At 42.8% G+C, this 27,973-nt stretch overlaps 1 protein-coding gene across 2 annotated transcripts in view; it reads right to left on the reverse strand.

The window, feature by feature from the left end:
- CRMP1 (collapsin response mediator protein 1) overlaps nucleotides 1-27,973 on the reverse strand; it is a 182,077-nt gene that overhangs the window by 79,673 nt on the left and 74,431 nt on the right. For both annotated transcript variants that reach the window (XM_082263123.1, XM_082263124.1), the window contains exons 2-6: nucleotides 25,476-25,564; nucleotides 24,204-24,388; nucleotides 15,451-15,615; nucleotides 12,552-12,613; nucleotides 3,746-3,826 (exon numbers count right to left, since the gene is read on the reverse strand). In XM_082263123.1, the coding sequence (XP_082119249.1) occupies nucleotides 3,746-3,826; nucleotides 12,552-12,613; nucleotides 15,451-15,615; nucleotides 24,204-24,388; nucleotides 25,476-25,564 (582 nt within the window). The remainder of the gene's footprint in view (nucleotides 1-3,745; nucleotides 3,827-12,551; nucleotides 12,614-15,450; nucleotides 15,616-24,203; nucleotides 24,389-25,475; nucleotides 25,565-27,973) is intronic.

A 27,973-nucleotide genomic window follows, 5' to 3' on the forward strand; every position in this document is an offset into this window, starting at 1 on the left:
ATGTCTTACCCTGTCCAGCTAGCCAGCCCTGTGAGTGTCATGGTCTGGGGCTGCATGAGTGCTGTCAGCACTGAGGAGCTACAGTTCATTGAGGGAACCATCAATGCCAACATGAACTGTGACATACTGAAGCAGAACATGATCCCCTACCTTCAGAGACTGGGCCGCAGGGCAGTATTCCAACATGATAACGACCCCAAACACACCTCCAAGACGACCACTGCCTTGCTAAAGAAGCTGAGGGTAAAGGTGGTGGACTGGCAAAGCATGTCTCCAGACATAAACCCTATTGAGCATCTGTGGGGCATCCTCAAATGGAAGGTGGAGGAGCGCAAAGTCTCTAACATCCACCAGCTCGGTGATGTCGTCATAGAGGAGTGGAAGAGGACTCTAGTGGCAGCTCTGGTGAACTCCATGCCCAAGAGGGTTAAGGCAGTGCTGAAAAAAATAATGGTGGGCACACAAAATATTGACACTTTGGACATTTTAACTTAGGGGTGTACTTACTTTTGTTGTCAGCGGTTTAGATATTAATGGCTGTGTGTTGAGTTATTTTGAGGGGTCAGGAAATTTACACTGTTATACAAGCTGTACACTCACTATTTTACATTGTAGCAAAGTGTCATTTCTTCAGTGTTGACACATGAAAAGATATAATAAAATATTTACAAAAATATGAGGGATGTACTCCCTTTTGTGAGATACTGTATATGGACTATGATATGGTATTATATGTACCAAATTATGGACTACCTGCACATATGAATATCACCTTAGATACTTAGATATTGCATTGGTAGTGTCACTTAATTTTATGATAATTTTATGAATTTCTTACATATATGTTTATTCTTATCACTATTACGTTTTAAATATTTTTTTGCGCTAAACTTCACTTTCATATGGTTCTGAGGTCTGCTATACTACCTATGTGTTAGCTGCCTTTGATATTGTTAATTTAACACAGAGCAAAATTTTAACATTATAGTCCTGTGCTGGGTGATCATGAAATAAGTAATTGATAGCAAAACTCTTAAGCTGGGTTCACACTATCTGCGGCGCGGCATGCAGCAGGGGGTCCGATACCTCCCTGTTCACCATTTCGGGTCCGAATTAGGTCTGAATTTTTGTCTGAATTCGGACCTAAAACTGAGCCAAAGATGCACAGGACCCTTCTGCAGTGCGGACTGCGGCCGCCCCTGAGATGTGTGCACCGGCTCAATTGACAGCCAGTCACACTCCATGGTCATGCGAAATGCAAACTAGATACAGCAAAACTCGCATCCAATTCGCATAACTGTGAACCCAGCCTTAAACACTATAAATCACTTTTCTGCCACCTCGATCATTAATATACCAAAAAACAGTTAGAAGTCTAGGAATTGATGCAGGATGAGAGTTAGATTCATTAGATTCCGCTAAAATAATAAATAGATGTTATTCACCTGCAGGGAATGGGATTAACAGACATCCAATAAATCAATAGGTATGTATTATAGGTAAAAAGGCGCTGGTAATCTTTTGCTGAATGTAGATATTAAGATGTCACGTATTTTAAATAATATGACAATATAAAATTATACGTGCTTATATAAAGTGCAAAATGTGATTCATATATATCAAGGTGCTTACTAGTGCTACAATTATACGTGCTGCCTTGTACTAGTGCATATATTATTATCCAATTAGTGCAACAAGCAAAAGAAAGTGTTTACAGGTGCATAATCTATTTAAAGTGCAAGTGCTAACCTTGATTTTTATAAAAAACTTATTATAATAAATGAATCCACAAAAGTGCTTGCTGGTGTGTCCACCAATAAATTAAATCACATATAATAACAGAAAGTGCTCAAAATTAGTGTCTCTAAAAAAATCCGGGCAATTCGTGCAACCAGATTGTGCTTTTTAAATCTTTGCTTTTTTTCTCATTCACAGTGCTCCAGGTGCTGGGGTGTATCACACGTGGCCTCTTACCAGCTTCCAACAGGTCACAAGGACCCCCAACGCCTGTGATCCCTTTAACTGGGTGGATCAGACCTCTCCTTGATTCCTTGTATATCCTGCTCCTATATTACTCGAGATGGACCATATAGTCCCCACATCTTCTAATGTCTGTTAAAATACTTCCTTTTTACCTTTAGGACGTGGTCAGACTGCAAGTCCTAAAGGTAAAAAGGAAGTATTTTAACAGACATTAGAAGATGTGGGGACTATATGGTCCACTTCGAGTAATATAGGAGCAGGATATACAAGGAATCGAGGAGATGTCTGATCCACCCAGTTAAAGGGATCACAGGCGTTGGGGGTCCTTGTGACCTGTTGGAAGCTGGTAAGAGGCCACGTGTGATACACCCCAGCACCTGGAGCACTGTGAATGAGAAAAAAAGCAAAGATTTAAAAAGCACAATCTGGTTGCACGAATTGCCCGGATTTTTTTAGAGACACTAATTTTGAGCACTTTCTGTTATTATATGTGATTTAATTTATTGGTGGACACACCAGCAAGCACTTTTGTGGATTCATTTATTATAATAAGTTTTTTATAAAAATCAAGGTTAGCACTTGCACTTTAAATAGATTATGCACCTGTAAGCACTTTCTTTTGCTTGTTGCACTAATTGGATAATAATATATGCACTAGTACAAGGCAGCACGTATAATTGTAGCACTAGTAAGCACCTTGATATATATGAATCACATTTTGCACTTTATATAAGCACGTATAATTTTATATTGTCATATTATTTAAAATACGTGACATCTTAATATCTACATTCAGCAAAAGATTACCAGCGCCTTTTTACCTATGATACATACCTATTTATTCTTTTAAACAATTAAAGGGGCAGCAGGTTATAATATCTTTTCTTAAAGGGCCAGGCGCCTTCGCCATTTTTTCTGTTGATCCAATAAATCAAGAAGTAGGGCTCATAGAGTATATAATTACAAATACTTTTGGCTGCCAGTAAGCAAGCTATGTCCCGAATACTAATAGCAGAGTACAGATAGACATGTGCCCAATATGACGTCTGAAGCTGGTTGGATTCTGCTAAAAAAAAGCCTTATTACCTATTGGAGGGCCAGCACATTTTGTGGCTTTTGCTGTTCCAGGTCAGTTTCTCAGAAACTATTGAAAATAGACAGACAGCTAGCATTTTAGATGCTTTTAAGTTAAACCTGCAGGGAAACAACTAAAAGAGCACTTGGATCGGTGAGCAGACAACATTACCGGTCAGCAAATATCACTTAAGCCAGCCTTACATGGCTAAAAATGTGATCCACCATGTATGGGCAGGCTGGTTGTACAGAAGATGATCTACTGTTTGACTTCTGTACAAATAGCCTGTTGGAAAATTTCCGCAAGATCGGCGCAGCTGGCTATAGCCAGCACCGCTGGTCAGTTTATTCTGACAATGGGGAAATCTCCCCGCTCTCAGAATACAATAGCGCAGTGGAAGAATTCCCCAATCCACAATGAGTGTGTGAATGGGGGAGTTGAATGGACTCATGTATGGCCATCCTTAGCTTATAATTGCCTTATCATTCCATCACATGGAACTCTCCTGAAGTAAAACATGCAAATAGCAACTCTGTGATAGCTGCTGTTTGCACAATCATACAGTATCATATTTATTGGCCCCCCAGTTCATCATTTATACAATACACACATATTGATTACAATATCAAATATTTCTTATTTCCTAAAAAAAAATCAACATCACATAATATCAGTTTACAGACTTACCTGAGCTATTAAATCCCCATTTTCTGCATGCACCATGACTATAGCACCATGTCCCGTGAGAAAGGTGAAGATTTCATATAACTGAGGAGAAAATATACAGTAATAAAAACATTTTACAGACAGGTTACGCTTTCTGCAGCAAAACTTTTAGAGCTGTAAGCAAACTTCTGTACTAAGAAGGTTCTACTGTACTCTGCACTGATTGAATAGAAGGAATTTTGGCTCCTTTTAGCCCATCTCATTATGACCGGTCTGAAAAATAATTCATCATTGCTCCCCAAGCCCCACTATAAAAATGCCATGGATTTCACACACTGCACTGATGATGGCCAATAACCCGGAAACAGATCTATTTGCATTTTAGAATGGATTGCTCTACAATATTAGGGAGGATTTGTGCTATAAACCATCAGTTCTAGTCAAGGAGCTGGCCTAAGGGCATAAAGGAAAGGTTTATATGTCTCCTCTATGAATAAATAAGGAATAAAACACTTATTTTGAGATTAGTGATAAAAGGGAGAAATGTAGAAACCTTCTGTTTTAAGAATACCCTACTACAGGTGGCATTGGTTTCTTGGTTCTTTTTAGCCCACCTCACCATCAGTTTTATTTTCTCATCATTTGATATGACTGTTTAGTGCAGGAGTCTCCAAACTGTGGCCCAAGACAGCTATGGATGCGGCCCAACACAAAATCGTATATTTACTTAAATTTTGTTTGTAAAAATGGGTTTACACTTAGCAAACACATGCGGCCGAATAAAAATGTTACAGTGTCTCTTTACTGGACTATTATAATTTGTATCTCCCCAAATAAAAATCTCCCACCCTTCACAATCACACCTTATTCATGTCACCAGTTTTCAGCAACCTATATGTGAAAGCAACTATTTTCAAGGAGGAAGCACACGAAGGGCAAATTAGAACCAAAATATCTGATGAACACCTTGAGAATTAATTGAGAATTGCTACTATATCCATCGAACCAGATACTAAAGCGTTCGTTTATTGAAATGATGTCAAATATCGCACTCGTTTTATGCGTCCCTCTTTGACTTTTATAATAAAAATATTTTTTAAAAAATGTTTTATTACTCAGATAGGTAAATTATCTATATTAGTGATCGTTAACTTGTGATCTCCCTGACTTTTTCTGCTAATTCCTATTGTTAGTGTATTTTATCTGTGGACCAAGACAATTCCTCTTTAATGTGGCCCAGGAAGGTCAAAAGGCTGGACACCCCTGGTTTAGTCCATGCACTGTACAGTGTTGGATAAATCTAACACACATAAAATGGTTCAATTCAATAAAACCATGCGAGCTGACCGAGGACAACATGGTCTCCATCCATCTCTATGACCTGGGAGGCTGGAAGCTACCTTATGACGTCTCTTCTGGCCCTGGCAGATGTAAACAACTGCCATTTTTTTTTTGCTGGGAAACTGAGATATATATATATATATATATATATATATATATATATATATATATATATTTTTTTTTTTTTTTTATCTCATGCGTCATGCCCTATTCCTATTAGAAGGGATATTTACATCCATTGTAAAAGAAATAAAAGTGATTTAAAAGAAAAATGAAAAAATAATGTAAAAATAAAATTAACTACTTGATGTCCATGCTATAGCCGAATGAAGGCTACAGCGCAGACCTGAATTGCCGGGAGGGTGTACAATGCCATCCTCACGGCAACGAGTGGCCTGCGCTCCCTGCAGAGCACGCCTGGCTCGCTCTGTGATCGGCGAGTCCATGAGACTCGCCTGATCACAGATCGGAGATCGGGGGCGATCCCGCCCCCTTACCACGTGATCAGCTGTCAGCCAATGACAGCTGATCATGTAAAGTAAACAGAATCCGGTGATAGGCTGTTTTTTTCTCCTCACACTGTCAATGGGAGGAGAAAAAAATAATGATCGCAGGCTTCTGTCAAAGGGACATCAGTCCGAAGAGGAGGGGTATTATTTATGCCCCCAGTGCCACCTACTAGTGCCCACAAGTGCCTACCAGTGCCCACCAGCACCACCTACCAGTGCCCACCAGTGCCATGTGCCAGTGCCCACTAATGCCACCTACCAGTGCCCACCAGCGCCGCCTACCAGTGTAACCTATCAGTACTCACCAGTGCCACCTATCAGTGCCCCATCATGTGTCCCCTACCAGTGCCTATCATTGCCCATCAGTGCCACCTATTTGTGCCAATCAGTGCCCATGAGTGCTGCCTATTAGTGCCCTTCAGCACCACCTACCAGTGCCCTTCAGTGCCGCCCATCATTGCCCATCAGTGCCACATTATCAGTGCCGCCTTATCAGTGCCCATCAGCGTCGCCTATCAGTGCCCATCAGCGCAGCCTCTCAGTGCCCATTAGTGCAGCCTATCAGTGTCCAACAGTGCAGCCTATCAGTGTCCAACAGTGCTGCCTATCAGTGCCCAACAGTGCAGCCTATCAGTGCCCAACAGTGCAACCTACCAGTGCCTATCAGGGCCCATTAGTGCCGCCTCATCAGCGCACATCAATGAAGGAGAAAAATTAACTGTTTGCTAAATTTTATAACAACTATAAAAATGTTTTTTTATTTTTTTCAAAATTTTTTGTCTTTTTTTGTTTGTTTAGCAAAAAATAAAAACCCTAGGAGTGATTAAGTACCACCAAAAGAAAGCTCTGCTTGTTTGAAAAAAATGATAAAAATTTCATTTGGGTACAGTGTTGCATGACCGCGCAATTGTCATTCAAAGTGCGACAGCGCTGAAAGCTGAAAATTGGCCTGGGCGGGGGGGGGTTTAAGTGCCCTGTAGGCAAGTGGTGAAAAAAAAAAAAGAAGCTTTCTCCCTGTGCGAGGAAGCGAACGCATACGTAGGTCACACCTGTATATGTATACGGCATTCAAACCACACATGTGAGGTATCGCCATGAACATTAGGGCAAAAGCAATAATTCTAGGCCCAAAAAGTTTTAAATGTTGACTATGGAGATTTTTAAGTACCATAGTTTGTTGCCATTTTACAAGCGTGACATGTTGGGTATATATTTACTTGGCATAACATCATCCTTTACATTTTCAAATTGAGTTAACTTTAGTGTTTTTGTTTTTTCGATTCATGGAAGTGTTTTTTTTTTCGGAAAAATCGCGTTTGAAAAACTGCTGAGCAAATACCGTGTGACATAAAAAATTTCAATGACCGCCATTTTATTCCTTAGGATCTCTAAGTAATTTTCTAGCAAAAAAACACAGCATTGTACACGAGGGAGAAATGTCAGAATTGGCCCGGTTGGCAAGTGGTTAATTAGACATTCTAGGGGTCCATGTACAGCACATTAGGAAGAGCTTCAGACAGGATACTGCTTATAAATGATGACATGAATTAATAACTAAAATACAACTAGACCTTTTACTACTTTCCTTGAAATAAGACAGCAGATTTGTAATCCAACACCAACAAGAGCCACTGACTCAATTCACAAAAAGATGGATGTGTGATTTCCATTACTCTGTATTATATGTTTTACGATCAAAAATGAATTTTTAAATCCACTAAAGCCATAAGTGGATGGGTCAGCTGAATTTATGGCACACACTTTGTTTTATAGATTTTTTTTAATTGACCTTATTTTGATCATAAAAATCAACTCAAAGATTATTACAGGGCTTCTTCAAATACTGTTAACTTCAATATGGAGACATGTGAGTTTAAGTGAGGTGCTTATTCAGAAGAGCTGAAGAAGAAGCTAAGAAACCAATTCCACAAAGTCCTATTTATTTTTGTGAACTGAACATTTTTAGCATACTATTCCCAACACCAGTGGCGTACCTAGAGCATTTGGCACCCGGGGCGGATCCTATATCTGGCACCCCCCCCCCACCGACTTTAAAATGTAAAAACACCCACAAAAAATGTAATGTTTTCAAGAATATTTTTTGCACAAATTTCACAGCCCCCCATCACAGTGCCCCTTGCAGTGGCCCTCCGTCTCTCTAATCACAGTTCCCCCTTTTGCACTCTCTGCCTCCCCTGCACAGTCCTACCTTCAGCATAGATAGATAGCTAATATTAGCAATGTGTTTAAGTTTGAGTAAGAGATTGGAGACTTGCTAAAAGAGATATTCAGAGACTACAGACATGATACAGGAGATGGTCAGAGACTGCAGACATGATACAGGAGATGGTCAGAGACTGCAGACGTGATACAGAAGATGGCCAGAGACTGCAGACATGATACAGGAGATGGTCAGAGACTGCAGACATGAAACAGGAGATGGTCAGAGACTGAGGACATGATACAGGAGATGGTCTGAGACTGCAGACAGGATACAGGAGATGGTCAGAGACTACAGACATGATACAAGAGATGGTCAGAGACTGCAGACATGATACAGGAGATGGTCAGAGACTGCAGACATGATACAGGAGATGGTCAGAGACTGAGGACATGATACAGGAGATGGTCAGAGACTGCAGACATGATACAGTAGATGGTCAGAGACTACAGACATGATACAGGAGATGGTCAGAGACTGCGGACATGATACAGGAGATGGTCAGAGACTGAGGACATGATACAGTAGATGGTCAGAGACTACAGACATGATACAGGAGATGGTCAGAGACTGCAGACATGATACAGTAGATGGTCAGAGACTGAGGACATGATACAGGAGATGGTCAGAGACTACAGACATGATACAGGAGATGGTCAGAGACTGCAGACATGATACAGGAGATGGTCAGAGACTGCAGACATGATACAGGAGTTGGTCAGAGACTGCAGACATGATACAGTAGATGGTCAGAGACTGCAGACATGATACAGGAGATGGTCAGAGACTGAAGACATGATACAGTAGATGGTCAGAGACTGAGGACATGATACAGGAGATGGTCAGAGACTGAGGACATGATACAGTAGATGGTCAGAGACTGCAGACATGATACAGGAGATGGTCAGAGACTGCAGACATGATACAGGAGATGGTCAGAGACTGAAGACATGATACAGTAGATGGTCAGAGACTGAGGACATGATACAGGAGATGGTCAGAGACTGAGGACATGATACAGTAGATGGTCAGAGACTGCAGACATGATACAGGAGATGGTCAGAGACTGCAGACATGATACAGGAGATGGTCAGAGACTGAGGACATGATACAGGAGATGGTCAGAGACTACAGACATGATACAGGAGATGGTCAGAGACTGCAGACATGATACAGGAGATGGTCAGAGACTGCAGACATGATACAGGAGTTGGTCAGAGACTGCAGACATGATACAGTAGATGGTCAGAGACTGCAGACATGATACAGGAGATGGTCAGAGACTGCAGACACGATACAGTAGATGGTCAGAGACTGAGGACATGATACAGGAGATGGTCAGAGACTGAGGACATGATACAGTAGATGGTCAGAGACTGCAGACATGATACAGGAGATGGTCAGAGACTGCAGACATGATACAGGAGATGGTCAGAGACTGAAGACATGATACAGTAGATGGTCAGAGACTGAGGACATGATACAGGAGATGGTCAGAGACTGAGGACATGATACAGTAGATGGTCAGAGACTGCAGACATGATACAGGAGATGGTCAGAGACTGCAGACATGATACAGGAGATGGTCAGAGACTGAGGACATGATACAGGAGATGGTCAGAGACTACAGACATGATACAGGAGATGGTCAGAGACTGCAGACATGATACAGTAGATGGTCAGAGTCTGCGGACATGATACAGGAGATGGTCAGAGACTACAGACATGGTACAGGAGATGCTCAGAGGCTGAGGACATGATACAGTAGATGGTCAGAGACTGAGGACATGATACAGGAGATGGTCAGAGACTACAGACATGGTACAGGAGATGCTCAGAGGCTGAGGACATGATAGAAGATAGAAGAGCACTAGGGGGGCCGGAGAGCACAGACGAAGCAGAGAGCACTGGAGGTGCTGAAGGGCACGGTGGGGGGGGGGGGGGACTGGAGAGAATTAAGAGAGGGTTTGGAAAGCATTGTAGGGGGGTTGGAAGGTGCAGGGGGGTGGATTGCACTGGGGGGACAGGGAGCACTTAGGGGGGTGGGCAAGGAAAATCAGGGGGGTGGAGAGCACTGGGGGGACAGGGAGTACTTAGGGGGGTGGGCAAGGAAAATCAGGGGGTGGAGAGCACAGGGGGGGGGACAGGGAGCACTTGGGGGGAGGGAGAAAGCACTGTGGGGAGTTGAAGAGCATGGGGGGGGGCTAAAGAACAGGGGGGTCTAGTGCACTGGCGGGGGGGCTAAAAGCACTGAGGGAGGGATTAGGAGCACTGGAGGAGGTTAAGAACTTTGAGGGGCCAGCAAAAGAAGTTGTATAGGAGGGGGATGGGGCAGCTGCATATAGATGAATTGATCTTTCCCTATTCTTCCTGCAGGAGGGAGAGGAGGAGAATCAGTTATTCAGCAGGAAGCTGCAGGAAGAATAGAGAAAGATGAATTCCTCTATATGTAGCAGCCCCATCCCCCTCCTATCCAGCACACACTTTTGCAATGGGCACTCACCTTCTTCCCGCCGAGGCTCCGCCCCTTATTCCCGCCGCGGCTCCGCCCCCTTATTCCCGCCGCGGCTCCGCCCCCTTATTCCCGCCGCGGCTCCGCCCCCCACTAGCAGCACGGACTGAAGGAGCTGCCAGCCACTGCAGCTGCCTTCACACTGCGGGATCTGTCTGACTCTGAACACACCGGGCAGGACACAGGCTGACACCCCCTAGTGAGTGGCACCCGGGGCGGGCCGCACCCCCGCCCCCCCCATTGGTACGCCACTGCCCAACACACACATTCCTGCAAAAATGGTTGTGTATGTAGACAGTTGCTGCAGTAACTATTGGCTGGAACCGAAGACAATCATAGAGAAAGAATGTCACCAGCACACCACAGGTCAACGTTTGCGACCATCGCAGGACCCCTTCATCAGGCACATGCCTGATAAAAGGGTCCTGCGAGGCTCCGAAACTTTGCTTCTGCTGTAAAGACTTTTCCAAGGTTAAGATCTGTTTAGTAGACTTTCAGGGGGGAGTGGCTAAAAATATCACTTTTTTTTTTTTTGGGTGAAAGATGTAAGATTTTATCTTCTGCTTCATCTTCATAAGTTTGCATGCAGCAACAAGCACCCTTGCATAGCTGTGGCAGGGTAAGGCTGCATATACAGGGACAGTCAGGAGCGTATAATTTGCTGTGTTCAGAAATGCCAACCTTGGGTGCACTCTGTCTGCATCTAGGATTGATTGGAGGTTCTATTTGTATGCAACTGCTCAGATAAGAGGTTACATGGGAACAGCGGTGGTGCCACCCATTGATTTGTATGGAGTACAGCTGCTGCTGACAGCTACTGCTGGTAACACGCAGTGGGGTTGATTTACTAAAACTGGAGAGTGTAAAATCTGGTGCAGCTGTGCATGGTAGCCAATCAACGTCTAACTTCAACTTGTTCAATTAAGCTTTGACAAAAAAAATCTGGAAGCTGATTGGTTTCTATGTAAAGCTGCACCAGATTTTGCACTCTCCATTATTAGTAAATCATCCCTACTGTGTGCAGGCAGCATTTATAACTGCCAGCAAGAATGTCTCACTTGCCCTCTCACTAGATTTTCATTAGGAATATAAGGAGAATATTTGCAGTGTATAACGCCATCAATTTACAAACAATTCACTCACATCAATCCCTAGCCTCAAGGAGCTTACAATCTAAGGCCTAAATCTCACATATACTAGGGCCATATTACCTACCAGCATTTCTTTAAATCATGGGAAAAAAACAGAGTACCCACAGCAAACCCTGCAAGACCAAGTAGAATGGGCAAACTCCACACAGGTATTGCCCTTGTTGAGATTCAAAACAGATATCCTAACTGCGGAGCTGTACTTTGGTAGGTGTCACCAGAAGACAAAGTAACATAGTAAAACTACACTTTCACTAAGAATGGCAGTTTTTTTTTTTTTTATCCCAAAGACTTTTGAAAATTGCCCAAAAAATGAGTAACCTTTTCCCAAGAAAGATCCTACTTCCAGCAAATCTACCTGCAGCCAAATTTATGTTCAGTAAATGTAACACATCATATTAGCAACAAAGACAGATCTTATTTTAAGCATAATGTGTGTGTGTGATATTGCTGGACCAATAAAAGTAAAAACTGATTTGGATGGGTCTACTGTAAAGTGATTTTTCCTTCAAACAAGTAAATCCATGATTGAAGTATGGGTAGACCCTGTTCTGGTCCTAGGCAGTCCCTTCCCTGATAGCAACACAAGGAAGTGCCCGCCAGATAGTAGATTCATGAATATGTATAGAGGAGTGCTTGGTATAAAATTTCATCTCACTGGAAGGACTTATGGTTGCTGCCATTAAGAAATGCTAAACTTCATAAAGCCTTAACACAGGCCCCTTTGTGCACTATGCTGTGTGTTATAAACATTGATGATTCAAGCTTTGAAGAGGGGGGAGATTTTTCCCCCCCAAAACATGTTGGCTGTATCTGATTCTCTTAAGCATGAAATGTTTCCAAAAGTCCTCAAAATGAGATGAACTTTTGCTCCAGGTGCTCCTCCATACACATTCAAGTTCTTATTTTTTGGACCTGAATATGAACATAAATAAAGCCCACCATTCAGCCAAATTCTAGAAGGAAACAAAGTGGGTTGCAGTCCAGTCTACAGCTTTCATTATAGGTAGAGTGTTAGGGGTTTACAAGCTGCTACATTAATATAATAAAATCAAATACAATTTCACAGATTAACACAAATCATTGACTGAATTACCTGGCTGTCTGACATTTGGTATATATCTTTGTAGGCCATGTACACCTGAAAAGAGTTCACACCTATTCCAAGGAGAATAGAAAACATTGTTAGGATAAACACAAATCCTATCCTAAATATATGATTTTGTTCATTTATGATAATAGGAAAAAAAAATTGTAACCTGTGGCTCCCAATCACCTGCAAAGACTGGAACTGTACCTTGATAGCCCCCAGGCCTAGATGATGTGATGGACTGCTCCTTCTGTAGTTAGTAGAGGCTGGTAGTGAGGCCCAGATGGTAATTGTCCACCTGATCCCTTCACAACACATCAGGCCAGCCCAGAGATGAAAAAGGCTTCCCTTTTTCCCTGTTGAACAGAGCAGGTGCTTAGACAGTACCAGAGTGGCTTCCATCGGTCTCATGGATGAAAGTTTCAAAAGTATGTCCTTCTTCATTAGAGCCCTGACATACCTTTGAAACGTCTCAGCAAGCAGGGACCCTGGTGAGGTCCTCTTTGAGGTAGAAGCTTTGGCAAAGCCGGGAGATTGTTGCCAGATGTAGAGAGCAGTTACATTTTATATTTTTATCTTCTATAAAATTGTTGTTGGATAATGCACCAGACCAGTGCGCCCTCTGTTTTAATCAATTTCCTACAGTGTCCAAGGACAACCCCAGTCCAAGAGGGAAGCAAGGTTCTAAAGTAATATCCACCTCTGACTACAGTGTTTTCCTGCTTGGAGTATCATACCTATGCGCAGGAGAATATTGTCGTTGTTGTTCATGTACTACTTGACCTTCAGCTCTGGTAAGCAGCTTCACTATCGGTGGTGGATATACATTTTCTTTTCTTTTTTGGTCTCACTAAGATCTGGTTTTTCTTTTTTATGCACGTATTGGTGTTTGATTTTTCACCATCATATGTCTGTGGGGTTTTATGCTATGGCGTCCCTCTTTTTTCTTTTATGACTCCACGCCATTCATTTCCGGGAGTTTAACCAGGGATATCCACAATCAAGTTGTTGAGATCCTGATCTGATACCCTGCTTCATTTACTACACGTTCTGGTAAGCGTATTACCATAAGGGAGTCTGGATTGTCATCAATTGTGCTGACACAATATTTTTTCACATCAATTTGGACTAATACAGATTTCATTTGATAGAGACTATTTTGATCGCGATTTTTTTTATACCTATCAGTTGGTATAAGGACTTTCAGTTCATTGCTTGAATAGCGCGACTTGTTTTATTTGCATTTGCTTTTCATGTATGAAAGTGCCTGGTCTTCCAACTCATGTTTTCACTATACATTGCTGCTGTACATACAGACACAAGAACGAACTACCCAGACCAGACTTTTAATGCCTGATTAGTAAATATCTATCAGCTGCCATTCCACTTTAGAATGTCAGTGCCATCACTGACTACTGAGTCAGTCTCCTTGGACAATAGGCTGACAGTCAAGCAAGGTTTAGCGGAAAAGTCAGGCACTAGTAACAAAGTGAAAGCAAATCAGAGAAGGGTTGAACATTTTCTGGCTAACAATGATGTCAGCGGGAATAATGTGAGATCTGCTCTTGTAGCAGACCCCCCCCCCCCCCCAATTAACTAATTCTAATAAATTCAGTAGCACTTAGCTGCTTCCTCCTTGCACAGTTTCCACAGTCTAAGCTCTTTGTGTGCCCAACAATCAGAAACCTGCATAAAATATGTGTCATTGGCAGCCAGCTTCTTCCTTTGCTGAGCCACCAATGACGTCATGAGCCTCATTTCGTATGTGCGACATACCAAACTACACTGCTGGGGGAAAAAATACCTTTTCTCAAAATCTCAGAAGCAATAAATGACTGTAATGTCGTATGGTACATGCATGAGAGGTAATTTTATAAATGTAAAGTCATAAGGTGCATGAGAAAGCACAAGGGGCCAATCACTTTACATGCTGACAGGAAGCATGCTGATAGGAACAAAACAGCAGAGTAACAGAGAGATGAGCTCATTATCATTCTGCTTCTCCTTTCACTGTCCAATCACAAGCTGTAGCTTGTCCAGGATGACCTGGGCTAACAGGAAGTTGGTTTAATGATGATGGCCATCAGACTGAAGACATCTAGTGGCACAAAAAAAGTACTGTGTGGAAACTCACTAAATTGAAGGTGAAGGTTGCATACATTTGTTATTTTATATTTTTATTGGCTATTCAGGTTTAATTGCCAATTATATGTGATGTGGGTGGCTCAAACAACTGGAAGACCACTTTACATGTTGCATTACACAGGGAAGAAGGTGTTATCTACCTCCAGGAGCGAAATATGACAATTTCATACACCTGCAGTGTATGTATTAACTGTGTTATTTTCTATAATCTCTTATTTTAAACATACTGCTGTGCCACAATGTTGGTCACTTAGTTCCACCATTAGCTCCCAGGACTAAATTATCCATTCGCTGATTGAAGTTCCATGATGAGTAGGTATGATCCAACCACTTTCAGGGTAAACTCTCTGCAAAACACGCTGCCTAATCATGAATACTCAGTTTGACCCACCGTACATGTTTAGTCAATGGTGGGGAAGAGGAGGCAGGAGAGTGATGGTTCTTGTCAGTGCTGTTCATCTCAAGGGGAAAATAGAAACAATGGACAATAGATCCAACCAATCCTATCCAAACCAACCATTATATCATAGTTGTCATCTGATGTCTATGACTAGCTTTAGTGGATTTAACTGGTCTTTCTTTGTGCACTGTTTTATGAATACAGACACCAGATGTATCCACTTCTCCATTTTCTGTCCCTTCTCTCAGCTCCTGAATTGCCTCTTAGCAAGCATTATTATTTTGCAATTAGTAAACAATAGATGATTAGAAGAGGGTTCATAATGATAGCTCAATAATCTGTTTAATATATTGGTATTACCTTTATCTTGCATTAGAATGTCTAGTTCCTCCCGGATGCCATCGTACCAAGAGGTAATGTCTACATGGAGGGAATAGTCACAGCAGGACTTTGTATCGGCCACTTCGTGCCACTTTTCAAACGATGTCAATATATTTGAGCCAGGATCAGGAACAACATGGTCAACTGGAACAGAATAAACATAAAATTAGCTACTTGCCCATGAGGCAACTAATAGTTTGTATGATTGGTGTTAAAGTGGTTGTTAAGCCACTTATTTTAAATAATCAAATCCTCTCTGTAATAGAACACTAAGTGCTCCTGTGCCTGTTCGAACCTTTGTTGGGTTTCTTCCATTTCCCATAATTTTTGTCCTGGTGTCATCTGGAAAGGAAATGTGGGGAAAATACCCAAAAAGGACACAGGCAGCAATAAAAACCCACAAGAAGCTGTAAACCTAACCCTAAAGTATAACAAAAGACAAAACTTGTTTTTAGTTTTGGATAGAGAAGCGGGATTAGAACACCTGTCAGGTTTTTATTAATGTCTGTGCCCCCATTAAGGAGATTCACCTTCTCTATTTGTTTTGTTTACCATTTACATTGAAAGTCAATGAAAGAGAAAATCCCACATTTTTGGTTGTCCCCAGAAAAGTATAAGAGGGGAAATCTTCCAATGGGGACACAAGCTTTAGTAAGCTTGGGGTCCCCAAAGGATCCCCTTAATTTGCAGGGATTTCTACTCACATCCTGTTTGGCTATGGGACAGGAAGTGAAGGGAAATTTCCACAATGGAGCACAGATCTGACACGAGTTATAACCCCATTACTCTATCCAAAATGAGAAAAAAAAAAAAACACAGCAAATTATATCCATGGCAGCATACATTTGATAGTAGCCCCGCCTACTTCCGCCCACAGGATCAGTGCATAGCTATAAACAGTTAACACCCACACAACAGCCTATTCACTGTACATCGCTAGGAATGAACTGGGTGGGTTCAGTATGCTGCCATGGATAGGTACCAGGAAAAGAAAACTACAGTTAGTGTGATACAATTTTCAGTTTTCCTGGTGCCTCTTTGGCAGCATACATGTGATAGATCAATAACTAGCTACCAGAGTGGATAGCTTTAGCAAATCATATCATAAGAAAGCTCCTGTCTTTCTGCCAAAGAGAGGTGTAGTGAGGATTACTAAGCCCATCATTAGTGCTGAAAGAATGTGCCATAATAGAACCTGATTGGCTGTCCTGCCTGGATGACATTAATGCATAAGGTGCCCACGATGTTCAGATGCCGCTGGAGGAACGTACGGCAGTTACTTTCTGTTGTTGCAGCCCGCCTATATAGCGGGACCTTAGAATTAACTTTAGGAACCGCAAGGTGATTGTGCACTGGAGCCTTCTACCATTGTTGGTTTCGAAGGAGCTAGGTATACTGTAGCTATTATAGCTAGCTAATGACTATTTGCAAGTGTGCCATCATTAATCCTGGATAAATTGAAGGAGTACTTCACCTAAGTCTGACAAAGAAATCTCACTATGGGATAGATAAACAAATGCCCGCAGGCTCTTGATGCCATGACAACAGCAAGGCTGTGAACTTCCTGCAGCTCACAAAGCCTTTCCACTAATTCTTATACCAGAAGCTGGCTTCAGAGAAGGGGCGAATGTCCACTTGGTAGAAAAACAATTGAGCACCATCCGCGATACCCTCCCCATCTGCACCTACATTCAAATCCCCAGGACAGGCCCCCGAAGCGCACACCCCTCAAGGAGACATTCCCCCAAAGCTTGCAGCAGCACAGACGGACTAGGGACAATGGACAGCACACAAATGCTCTTGTAGCAGGTGTGGTAATCTGGCTACAATCACCTCAAGCCCCTGGTAGAACACAGGGTCAGTGAGGCTAGAAGCCTAGGTGGCAGCCTTGGTGATCTGAGAAACAGTAGTCTGCAGCCAAAAGCTTAGGATGCCATAATAGATTTAGTAAAGGGCTTCTTGACAGAACAGGATGGAACCTGAACCCTAAACCATGGAGTTGGTTGATGGTCTGCTGAGTCGACTTGACATGATGGAGCTAGAAATCGGAGCATCAGTACAGGGTCCATCTTGAAAAACAAGAGGAAAGTAAAGGCTGAGAGATAATTTTTCCATCCCGACCACATCCAACCAAGAGATGGAAACTTCCTTTGAGGGAACTGGATGGAGGTCGAAGAACTGAATAAGGATGTCCTGTTTGAGGAGACAGACAGAAACTAATCAGTGCAAGATGGAAAACTGGGTTCTAACAACCCTGACTTATGTTAAACCTTTAAAGGGTTCCATGCCAGACAAGGTCACCAATCTTGTGAAGGCTCTGAGTTAACTACTTAAAGTGGAGTTCCACCCTAAAATTATACTTACCTCCATCTTCTTGCTCCGGGTCACCTGAAAAACAAATGGATAATCGCAATTTTTTTTTTTTTTACTTACCTCGTTTAAAAGAAAATATACTTACCTTACTTCCTCTTCCTCCCCTCGGTGGCCACGGCGATTCGTCACTTCCTGGCTTTGCAATGATTCCTGGGAGCTGAACGCCATCGCTCCCAGGAATCAATGCGCCAGCACCGGCCCCGACGTCAGTTCCGGTGCTCGCACCGTCATACCTTGCTAAACAGCTTCTGGGCATGGCCAAAAGCTGTGCAGGGATGACGCTGCGGCACCGGAAGTGACGGCGGGGGCGGTGCAGTGCATCGTGGGACCGAAGAAGACGGAAGAGGACACAGAAGAGGATCACGCTGGCTTCAAGCTGCCCACACCTGAGATGGCAGCGCTGGAAAATACATTTTCAAGGTAAGTATTTCTTCTTTCAGGTAAGTGCAACCCGGGACAGATCAGAGGCTAGCCATTGTGGAATGTACTAGCCCTGACTGTCCCGGGGGTATTTTTATTAAAAAAAACATTCACTGGGTGGAACAAAGTCACATTGGCACAAGGAGCTAATTGCTGACCTAGGCCCAGCTGCAGGAGAGGACTTGTTCAGCAAATAATCTTTTAGGGAAAAAGTCCTGAGGCTTACACCAAGATAAGCAAACATCACATATCCAGCAACAGATTTAACATGAAGAAGTAGAACTCACTGCTTAGCATCAATGGATTCCTAGACTCCATGATGCCCAGTCTCAGTCTCCAATTAACAAGCTGTCAAAGGCAACTTAAAGCTTAATGGCAAAACATATTCCTTGGGAACAGATGATCCTGATCCAGTAGAACCCTTAGAGCAACTGTCCAGTGCCCCTTTTAGGTTGGCGTACCACATCTGCCTGGAACACCGGAATGCTTTCCATTCCGAATATGCGAGACAAACAAATGAAGGAAGTAATGAAAGTCACAGGAGCATCCTACCAGAGGAACATTGCACCTAAGCCAAAAAAACTTTATAGCTTTTAGTTTGACCTCAAGGGCCCGGTAGTCAACATATGAAGTTGCCTACCTGGGACACACCTCAAGGAATAGCTCCAGAGGTAGAAATCAGTCTCCCTGGTTTGGGCACTGCTGTCAGATGCAGTCTGCCTGCCAAGATGTATACCTGGAAAGCTCATGCCTGACGTTTTGCCAAGGATACCAATCCAGCTTTTGCTAATGTATGAGTTCACCTGAAAATTTAAATTAACCACCTTTATGGCATTGTCTGCTTGGATCCAGATTGTATAAAACAGACCAGAACTTCTGGATTTTACCTTGGGAAACAAGAAAAACAACCAAGCCTCTTGATATCAAAGGTGTCTAGGTCTCTTTCCCAGAATAATTGACTGTTTGAGGTGTCTTTCCATGGGGATTCCTCAAAACAGGAAGAGGAGACTTCCTTAATCGAGAGCCACACCCCCTAAGCCTCAGCAATAGGGAAATCACCTGACCAAAGACTAAGTGAACATGTCCCTTGAAGAACAGAAGCCTGTAAAATCCTGGGGTGAAACCAAGCCAAAAGAATTGCCTCATATAAGGCTAACCTCTGCTCTAGGCCTCTCATTCAAAAGTGGAGATCAGATCGCTCCTGGTAAAGACAGCTTGAATCTAGACTAGAGTGTGTAAAGTTATCAATGAGTGAAAGCACTCTGTTCTGAGCTGTGAGTAGGGCCATCCAGACGTTCCCAAGGTGAGTCGGTTCCAGCAACGATCTCTGAAGGCTCTGAAGCTATCCATATTACTAGAATATCTGGAGAATCATGTGAGGTTGCTCAATAGAGCCTGCACCAATTATTTCCTATCTAAGGCTCTCTCTATGAGAATATTTCAGGAAGGCAACGAGGCTAGTACTGGGTCCAGCATCCTAATACACGGGGTGCTGGCCAATAGACAGGGGCAGGATCACAGAATGGTAGTGCATGGGTCCAAAAGCAAGGCACAGAAATTTCTTAAGGGATGGGAACATTAATTATCTTTGATGCCCACCAAGCCAGAAAGTGTCCCAGGAGAAGGGAGGCAATGCAAATTTTGTATTTTTCTATAGAAAAGTTGCATCTGAACCAGCCTCCTAAGTTTCAAGATGCATACAAAATAATGCCACCGTGGGCTTTTGGATAGTGAACTGTTTGTCACCACAAATGGAGCAGAAACACCTTGACCCAGAAAACCTTCAGAGGATAGGCAGAGACCATAGCTGGAGAAAAGACACTTCTTACCAATTAGAAGGAGAAAACGACCTTGCAATCTGTACTCTAGCCTTCTTCTGCTCGTAATGACAAGTATTCAACTTCGGCACATCTCTAATGCTGTTGATCTGGAATGCCTGAAAGAGAACCTGTCCCTGGAAGGCCAGGCAAGCTACTTCTTCTGACTGAGGAAATTCTGTAGATAGTTTCTTACCTAGAGTCTGCTCTGGTTTCTTACGTGGCTCTTCTCCACTCATGGTAACCTTACCTACCTTAAAGGAAAATGGCCAGAAGGGGCAAAGCCTCAGGCTGAACATAAAGTACCAGCTTATCCTCTCTGTTTGTTCTTCCTTGCCAGCAGTTGACCTGCTGTCTGCTGAGGGAGGCTTTATCCCTTTATGCTTTATAGCAACAGTATTGGAATGCAACTTGAGGTATCCGCAAGAACTTGGATATGGTAACTTCCCCCAGGCCAACTGCAATCCTTTGTGGCTATGAATAGTTTGCAGGAGAGCTTCTGTCTACTTCTGTAAGACAATATTGACACACTCTTTATCTTATAAAGACAAGTTCTCTACTTGAGACTGGATTTCTGGTGCTCCTCCCATGCATATTTCTGTCAGTGGGACGGGCTGGGCTCCTTAGCCGAGGGAGAGGTCAGTTAGCACCTGAATGCACTCTTTGAGCAGCAAAATACCTACCTGTTCTGATGACTCTTATCTATAGGATACCGTGTGGATCTTTGTTATGCAGTAAACTCATAGTACAGGGCAGCTGGAACACTGACTTTTAGTCAGGTATAATAATAATATCACACTGAGACATGAGTAAGGACATATCTATTTGCTAGGTAGCAGGAAATGGCCCTTGATGGAGGCTATGGGTGTGCTGGCATGCAGTCCTATTCTGTGAACGCCCTATCTGTAAGCCACTGGGTCTTTAAAACCATGTTCCCCAACTTTTCTGTTTGCCTCCCACTCCTGGCAACCTTCTCACCTTGCCCACTTCCAAGATGGCTTCCAGGTAGTCTTGCCCAACTCAAAGATGGCCACTAGGAAGTACTTTCCCAAACCAAAGACAGCCCCCATGTGAGCTCTATCCACTTCACCATTTCAGCATAATGCATCATTCCCTTGAATGTAGAGTAGACGCTTAGCTTTCTCTTCCACAATTGCCACTAGAATGCAAACTGGAACAAGGTGCAGCTGCAGCACATCCGAGGAGAGATGTGAAAATGAGAAAACATACTTATCTTAGAAATGCAGTGTCACAGTTCCATGAATCCATTCACTTCTGGGAGGCAGGCTCCAGACACTGACAGCTCTCCTGAGGGACATAGCCCTGGCTGCACTGCCGTATGTGAGGCTAGTTAGCACCCAATGTTTCACCCCAAAGATACACAGAAGAGGCTCCTTGCTTTATCAGAGAATTTAGCATCCCAAGGTCAGAGACTGCACTACAGGATAGGCTGAACCTGTGTGGAAGACCACCAAAGGTGGCTGGTAAGGGTTTCTTCTCTTCACACTGGCTGTAAATTCCATTCCTGGCAAAAAAGAGAATGGGCTGTTGTGTGGGTGTTAACTTTTTATATCTATGCACTGGTCCTGTGGGTAGAAGTAGGTGGGGCTACTATCACATGTATGCTGACATTGAGGCTCCAGGAAAAAGTTTTGCCTATAGTTCTACTTTAAGCTAGCCATACAATTGTATTATACAATTTTCCTTTAGATTTAACAAAAACTAGATAAAATGAAGTCAAACAGAAACTAAACAACACTTTCAATTTGTATCCAATCAGGCAGGCCTTTGCACTTGTTGAACACACTGATTACTACTGGTGGTTATAGATGCCAGCAGTAATCACGTGCAAAAAATCCAACAGGCTGGTTGTCCTGTCCTAAAGTCAATAGATGGATCAACTTCAGCACAGCCAGCCTGCCCATAGATGGATCGCATCTTGCCCTGTCCTCGCTGAACTGGCTGAAATGCGATCCATCTATAGCCGGCTTTATGCTATTCCTTAATCTGGCAGGTTCCAGCGCTGTTCTCTTCTACCCAAAGCCCCTGGCTGTGGGCAACCCTTCAGCCTCATCACACACAGTGCAGGGCTATTAACCCTTCACTGTATGTGGAGGAGGCAAACATGTACAGTATCTCACAAAAATGAGTACACCCCTCACATTTTTGTAAATATTTTATTATATCTTTTCATGTGACAACATTGAAGAAATAACACTTTGCTACAATGTAAAGTAGCGAGTGTACAGCTTGTATAACAGTGTAAATTTGCTGTCCCCTCAAAATAACTCAACACACAACCATTATTGTCGAAACCTCTGGCAACAAATGTGAGTACACCCCTAAGGTAAAATGTCCAAATTGGGCCCAATTAGCCATTTTCCCTCCCTGTGTCATGTGACTCGTTAGTGTTACAAGGTCTCAGGTGTGAATGGGCAGCAGGTGTGTTAAATTTGTTGTTATTGCTCTCACTCTCTCATACTGGTCACTGAAGGTTCAACATGGCACCTCATGGCAAAGAAAACTCTGAGAATCGGAAAAAAAGAATTGTTGCTATACATAAAGATGGCCTAGGCTATAAGAAGATTGCAAAGACCCTAAAACTGAGCCTGCAGCACGGTGACCAAGACCATACAGCGGATTAACAGGACAGGTTCCACTCAGAACAGGCCTCACCATGGTCGACCAAAGAAGTTGAGTGCACGTGCTCATCGTCATATCCAGAGGTTGGCTTTGGGAAATAGATGTATGAGTGCAGCCAGCATTGCTGCAGAGGTTGAGGGGGTGGGGGTGGGGGGTCAGACTGTCAGTGCTCAGACCATACGTCGCACACTGCATCAAATTGTTCTGCTTGGCTGTCATCCCAGAAGGAAGCCTCTTCTAAAGATGATGCACAAGAAAGCCCGCAAACTGTTTGCAGAAGAAAAGCAGACTAAGGACATGGATTACTGGAACCATGTCCTGTGGTCTGATGAGACCAAGATAAATGTATTTGGTTCAGATGGTGTCAAGCGTGTGTGGCGGCAACCAGGTCAGGGGTACAAAAATAAATGTGTCCTGCCTACAGTCAAGTATGGTGGTGTGAGTGCCAAGGTCTGGGGCTGCATGAGTGCTGCCAGCACTGAGGAGCTACAGTTCATTAGTTCATTGAGAGAAACATGAATGCCAACATGTACTGTGACATACTGAAGCAGAGCATGATCCCCTCCCTTCAGAGACTGGGCCACAGGGCAGTATTCCAACATGATAACGACCCCAAACACACCTCCAAGACGACCACTGCTTTGCTAAAGAAGCTGAGGGTAGAGGTGGTGGACTGGCCAAGCATATCTCCAGACCTAAACCCTATTGAGCATCTGTGGGGCATCCTCAAACAGAAGGTGGAGAAGCCCAAGGTCTCTAACATCCACCAGCTCCGTGATGTCATCATGGAGTAATGGAAGAGGACTCCAGTGGTAACCTGTGAAGCTCTGGTGAACTCCATGCCCAGGAAGGTTAAGGCAGTGCTGGAAAATAATGGTGACCACACAAAATATTTACACTTTGGACCCAATTTGGACATTTTCACTTAGAGGTGTACTCACTTTTGTTGCCAGCAGTTTAGACATTAATGGCTGTGTGTTGAGTTATTTTGAGGGGACAGCAAATTTACACTGTTATACAAGCTGTACACTTACTACTTTACATTGTAGCAAAGTGTCATTTCTTCAGTGATGTCAAATGAAAAGATATAATAAAATATTTACAAAAATGTGAGGGGTGTACTCACTTTTGTGAGATATTGTAAATAGGGGCCCAAAGTGCCTTAGAGAGGCAGCAGCACTGGACTGGTCACATGGATGGAGAGGACCTGCCAGAACCAGGAGTAATACTCCATATCCCTGCACCCCCAGACTAAACAAACATTTAGGTCTGGCAGAAGGGGGGGGGTACATTTACTCTAATTCCCAGAGTTCAGCTTTATATAATTTTAAATTTAGAGCCACTGGGCAGGTAGGTGGTTTTCCTAAATGAGGTTTATTGAAAAGGGTTTGTGTCTGTCTATGTATTTATACTTGCAGAGCAGGCCATCTGACCCTGAAAAAACTAAATGCATGGTAATAAGTATTACAATCTACTCACTAATCATGGTAGTTCCTCCAGCTACAGCTGCCTTAGTGCCTTGGTAAAAGTCATCTACTGTTGTCATGCCCAGGTAAGGCTTCTGGAGATACGTGTTGACATCAATACCACCAGGAATGACCATACGTCCATTGGCTTCAATCGTTTTCACTCCTCCTGGAACAATTAGGTTTTCCCCAATTTGTCTGGAAAGAAGAACACAAAAACACTTACTTTCCTGAGTGCTGTTAGGGTATAATAGCAATTGAGCATAAAGTTATCGGAACCAGAGCTTATACCTTCAGAAACCAGTCCACAATGGCAGCTCTATTATTTCTCTCCTTTTAAATTAGTACAGGGGATGGTACTTACAGTGATTGAGAAGTATTCCTTATGCTGCCAGCCATGGTTTTAGTTGAAGTCCTTTGTCCTTTGATCCACCCCTACCCCTGCAGCCATAATCTTCCAGTGCGGTGGGGGTTAATATGAGCTGTGGACCTGTCACAGGTATTCATTATGCCTGCCCTTCCTTCATCCATAGAAGCTGTACTATAGCTTCCATCAATGAAATGCAATATAAGAATGGAGAAGGTGGACCTTCTACTCATCCATTGTCCTTAATTCATAGATTGGTTTTCATTAATGGAAGCTATTGTATAGTACAGCTTTTATGAGGAGGTGGACGAAAAGGGCAGGCATAGTTGGCACTCAGCTCTGTTTGTATGGATATTTAACACAATACTGTGAGACATTTGGCTCACAACCAGGGACACATTACTGTATACCAAAAAGTATGTAGGCAAAAAAACACACCCAAGATACACCCCAATTACACAGATCACTAATAAATAATATTAAAAAAATAATTAGTAATACCAAAGAGTGTTTTTCTTCAGAATTTCCTTCATAGCAGCTTTTTTAAATGTAAATAATTATAAGGGTTGAAAACCTTCCAGCAATGCAAAGTCTGCAGGCTCCTTCACTGGTGACGATCCCTTGGTCTGTTTTTTTTTTTTGTAGGTTTGGAATCTTAGGCAACCTTGCCTGGAAGTTTAGCAAGCAGAAGTCCATTCATCCCGGGATATGGCAAAATTGTACACTACGCTGCACATGCGCTAACTCAGCGTGACCTGTTGCTTTGCATTCCAATACCCTTGTCCCCATACTCTATCCATATTTAAAAAAAAAAATTTTTTGCTTTAAATATAATTAGACAAAGGGTGAGTAGAATTCCACAATGGAGGTATTATCAAGAAACCGAGTTCCTTCTGCTGAGGTTTTTTCTTCACTTACTTAATAAGGCCATCTTCGAGGTAAACATCTGCGTAGAAGGACTGGTCATCATTAATAATTCTCCCACCTTTAATAAGAAGTCGGTCACTCTGGAAAACAAAAAAGAAAAAAACATATAGCATTTACTGATATAGATTAATGTATTTTCACAAGAAGAAAGACTAAATAAGACATGTGCTAATTCATCTAGCTTCATGCTTATGGACTGTTCCACACAATCAGATCTCAAATACTTTTCAGAAATAGCCCAGTACTGTCCCCACTGCAGTATACTAGCATCTTTATAGATTATAATGTTATTTGTAGGGACCCTGCCTTTAAATGGAGTGTCCCTAGTTACATATAAAAGAATAATTCAAACACAAATAGGTAAAATATTCCTGTAGCGCAAGGGGCAACCACCATCCAGCCCCTACCAATAGGTCAGCTGATGCTGACAATATGTAAAAGTCACCAATAGGGTACAGTTCATAAATTGATATGCTGCATTAGTCCTCAGACATCGGTTATAATAGGCAAACTGTCGGTGCAGATGTATGGGGTCACCAAACCGTCACCACTTGTGCTCAGAAGGGGGATAAGCAATGCCCACTCACCAGCTCCATATGCTCAGTCACTCTCGTGACAGAGCGAACAGGCAGACAAAAACCGCTTCTCTCAAACTTCCAAACAGGGACAGTAGCTGAGGACCTCTCAGATATGAGACATGCAGAGGAAGAGAAATGCTCCACTAGTGTAGTATCGTTAAAACACCTCACTTTATTAGTATATAAACATATTACACTCACATGTCTTCAGTTGGATAACAGCATATCACAGTTGGAGATGTTCACCCTTCGGGATCGGGACCCAGGCTCCACGCCGTGGGTTTACGCGCCTTCCGGGTTTACAGACTCCTAGTACAGGATTGAGGTTACGCCGCCTGGCCACGCCCCGACGCGTTTCGTACTTCCGACTTCCTCACGGGGGCGTCCTATTATTATTATTATAACCGATGTCTGAGGACTAATGCAGCATATCAATTTATGAACTGTACCCTATTGGTGACTTTTACATATTGTCAGCATCAGCTGACCTATTGGTAGGGGCTGGATGGTGGTTGCCCCTTGCGCTACAGGAATATTTTACCTATTTGTGTTTGAATTATTCTTTTATATGTATGATCTGTATTACGTAGCAGCATTACCATAATATTGTGAGTGTTTTCCTCATTAAGCGCTTGGTTGCTTACAATTAATTGGGTTCCGGTGTACTTGTAAGCAGTTATTTATAGTGTCCCTAGTTAGTTTTCTATGTTGTTTTACAGCTAAACTATAGCCAGCTTGAGCTTTTGTTAATTTTTCCTGCGCTCAATCGTTTTTTTCTAAGCTCAGGGCATTTATTATTTTTGTCTGCTCCAGTAGTTAGTGTGAGAAGCAGGGCTTTTTTTCTCAGAGAATAAGTGCAAGAACTCCACCCTTCTGAGCCCCCCTTGTCTCCGCCCCCTACCCTCCTCCGAGCACCGTCCCTTGGTTCCACCCCTACCCCCTTCCCAGTACTGCCCCTTCTAGAGAATACAGAACCACGTATCATTTTGTGGTGCTAAATAATTTGTATGGAATTTGTTAATTATAATAAGAAGAGCCGTAAAATGGATCACCTGTAGCCAGCAACAATAGGTCCCCCCCAGCAACAACAGACCCCACCCCAACAACAACAACAACTAATACTACTAGAAAACTTTTTGATTTTTTGGGTAGCCTGCATTCCTAACCCTCTCTCCCTGAAGTTTATTCAGCAACAATTATTTAATAAATTAAGTAATTGGCACCCAACTGCTTTTCATCCAGCCATTCCCTAAGGAGGTCATTTCTAACTACTCTCAGAAATGGACTGTTTAAAGGAATAAGCCCTCTATTCCCATAATATACTCATAACTTTTTCTTCTCTCCAAACCACCTATGCCTTACCCTCCTCTGAATACTACATTGTCTATTACAAAATACCTACTTACGTACACCAATCCACAGCCAGGCATGGCAATACCTCGCAAGCAACAAAAACCACAAGAAGGGTTCTACAACCTTCTGCAGGACAAACTCATATTTAGTAAACTGCTCCCTTTGCTCAAATGGGAAAAGGACATAGGTAACTCATTCACCGGTTCTCACTGGTTAGCAGCTCTTCATACCACCTTTAAGGCCACTTGGATCTACAAATCTATGGGAACTGACTCACAAAATCGGTGTCAGATGGTTTACAACTCTATTTGTTCTGAAGAAAAATGCATCCATCCACCTTGGTTCTATGTTGGAAGGAATGTGGCAAACCAGACACTAGATTCCATATCCTTTGGGAATGCACCAAACCTTCTAACTTTTGGGTGAATATATCCCAGATTATTGGCACTGTAACTAATTTACCTCTAAACCTCTCTCCAGAACTAGCCCTACTTAACATTGGTGTTGACACTTTTCCTTACCACTTTTAATGCATTGTTACTCACATTTTACTAGCAG

Source organism: Pelophylax lessonae (assembly GCF_965119305.1).
Source record: "Pelophylax lessonae genome assembly, chromosome: 1".
Lineage (NCBI taxonomy): Eukaryota > Metazoa > Chordata > Amphibia > Anura > Ranidae > Pelophylax > Pelophylax lessonae.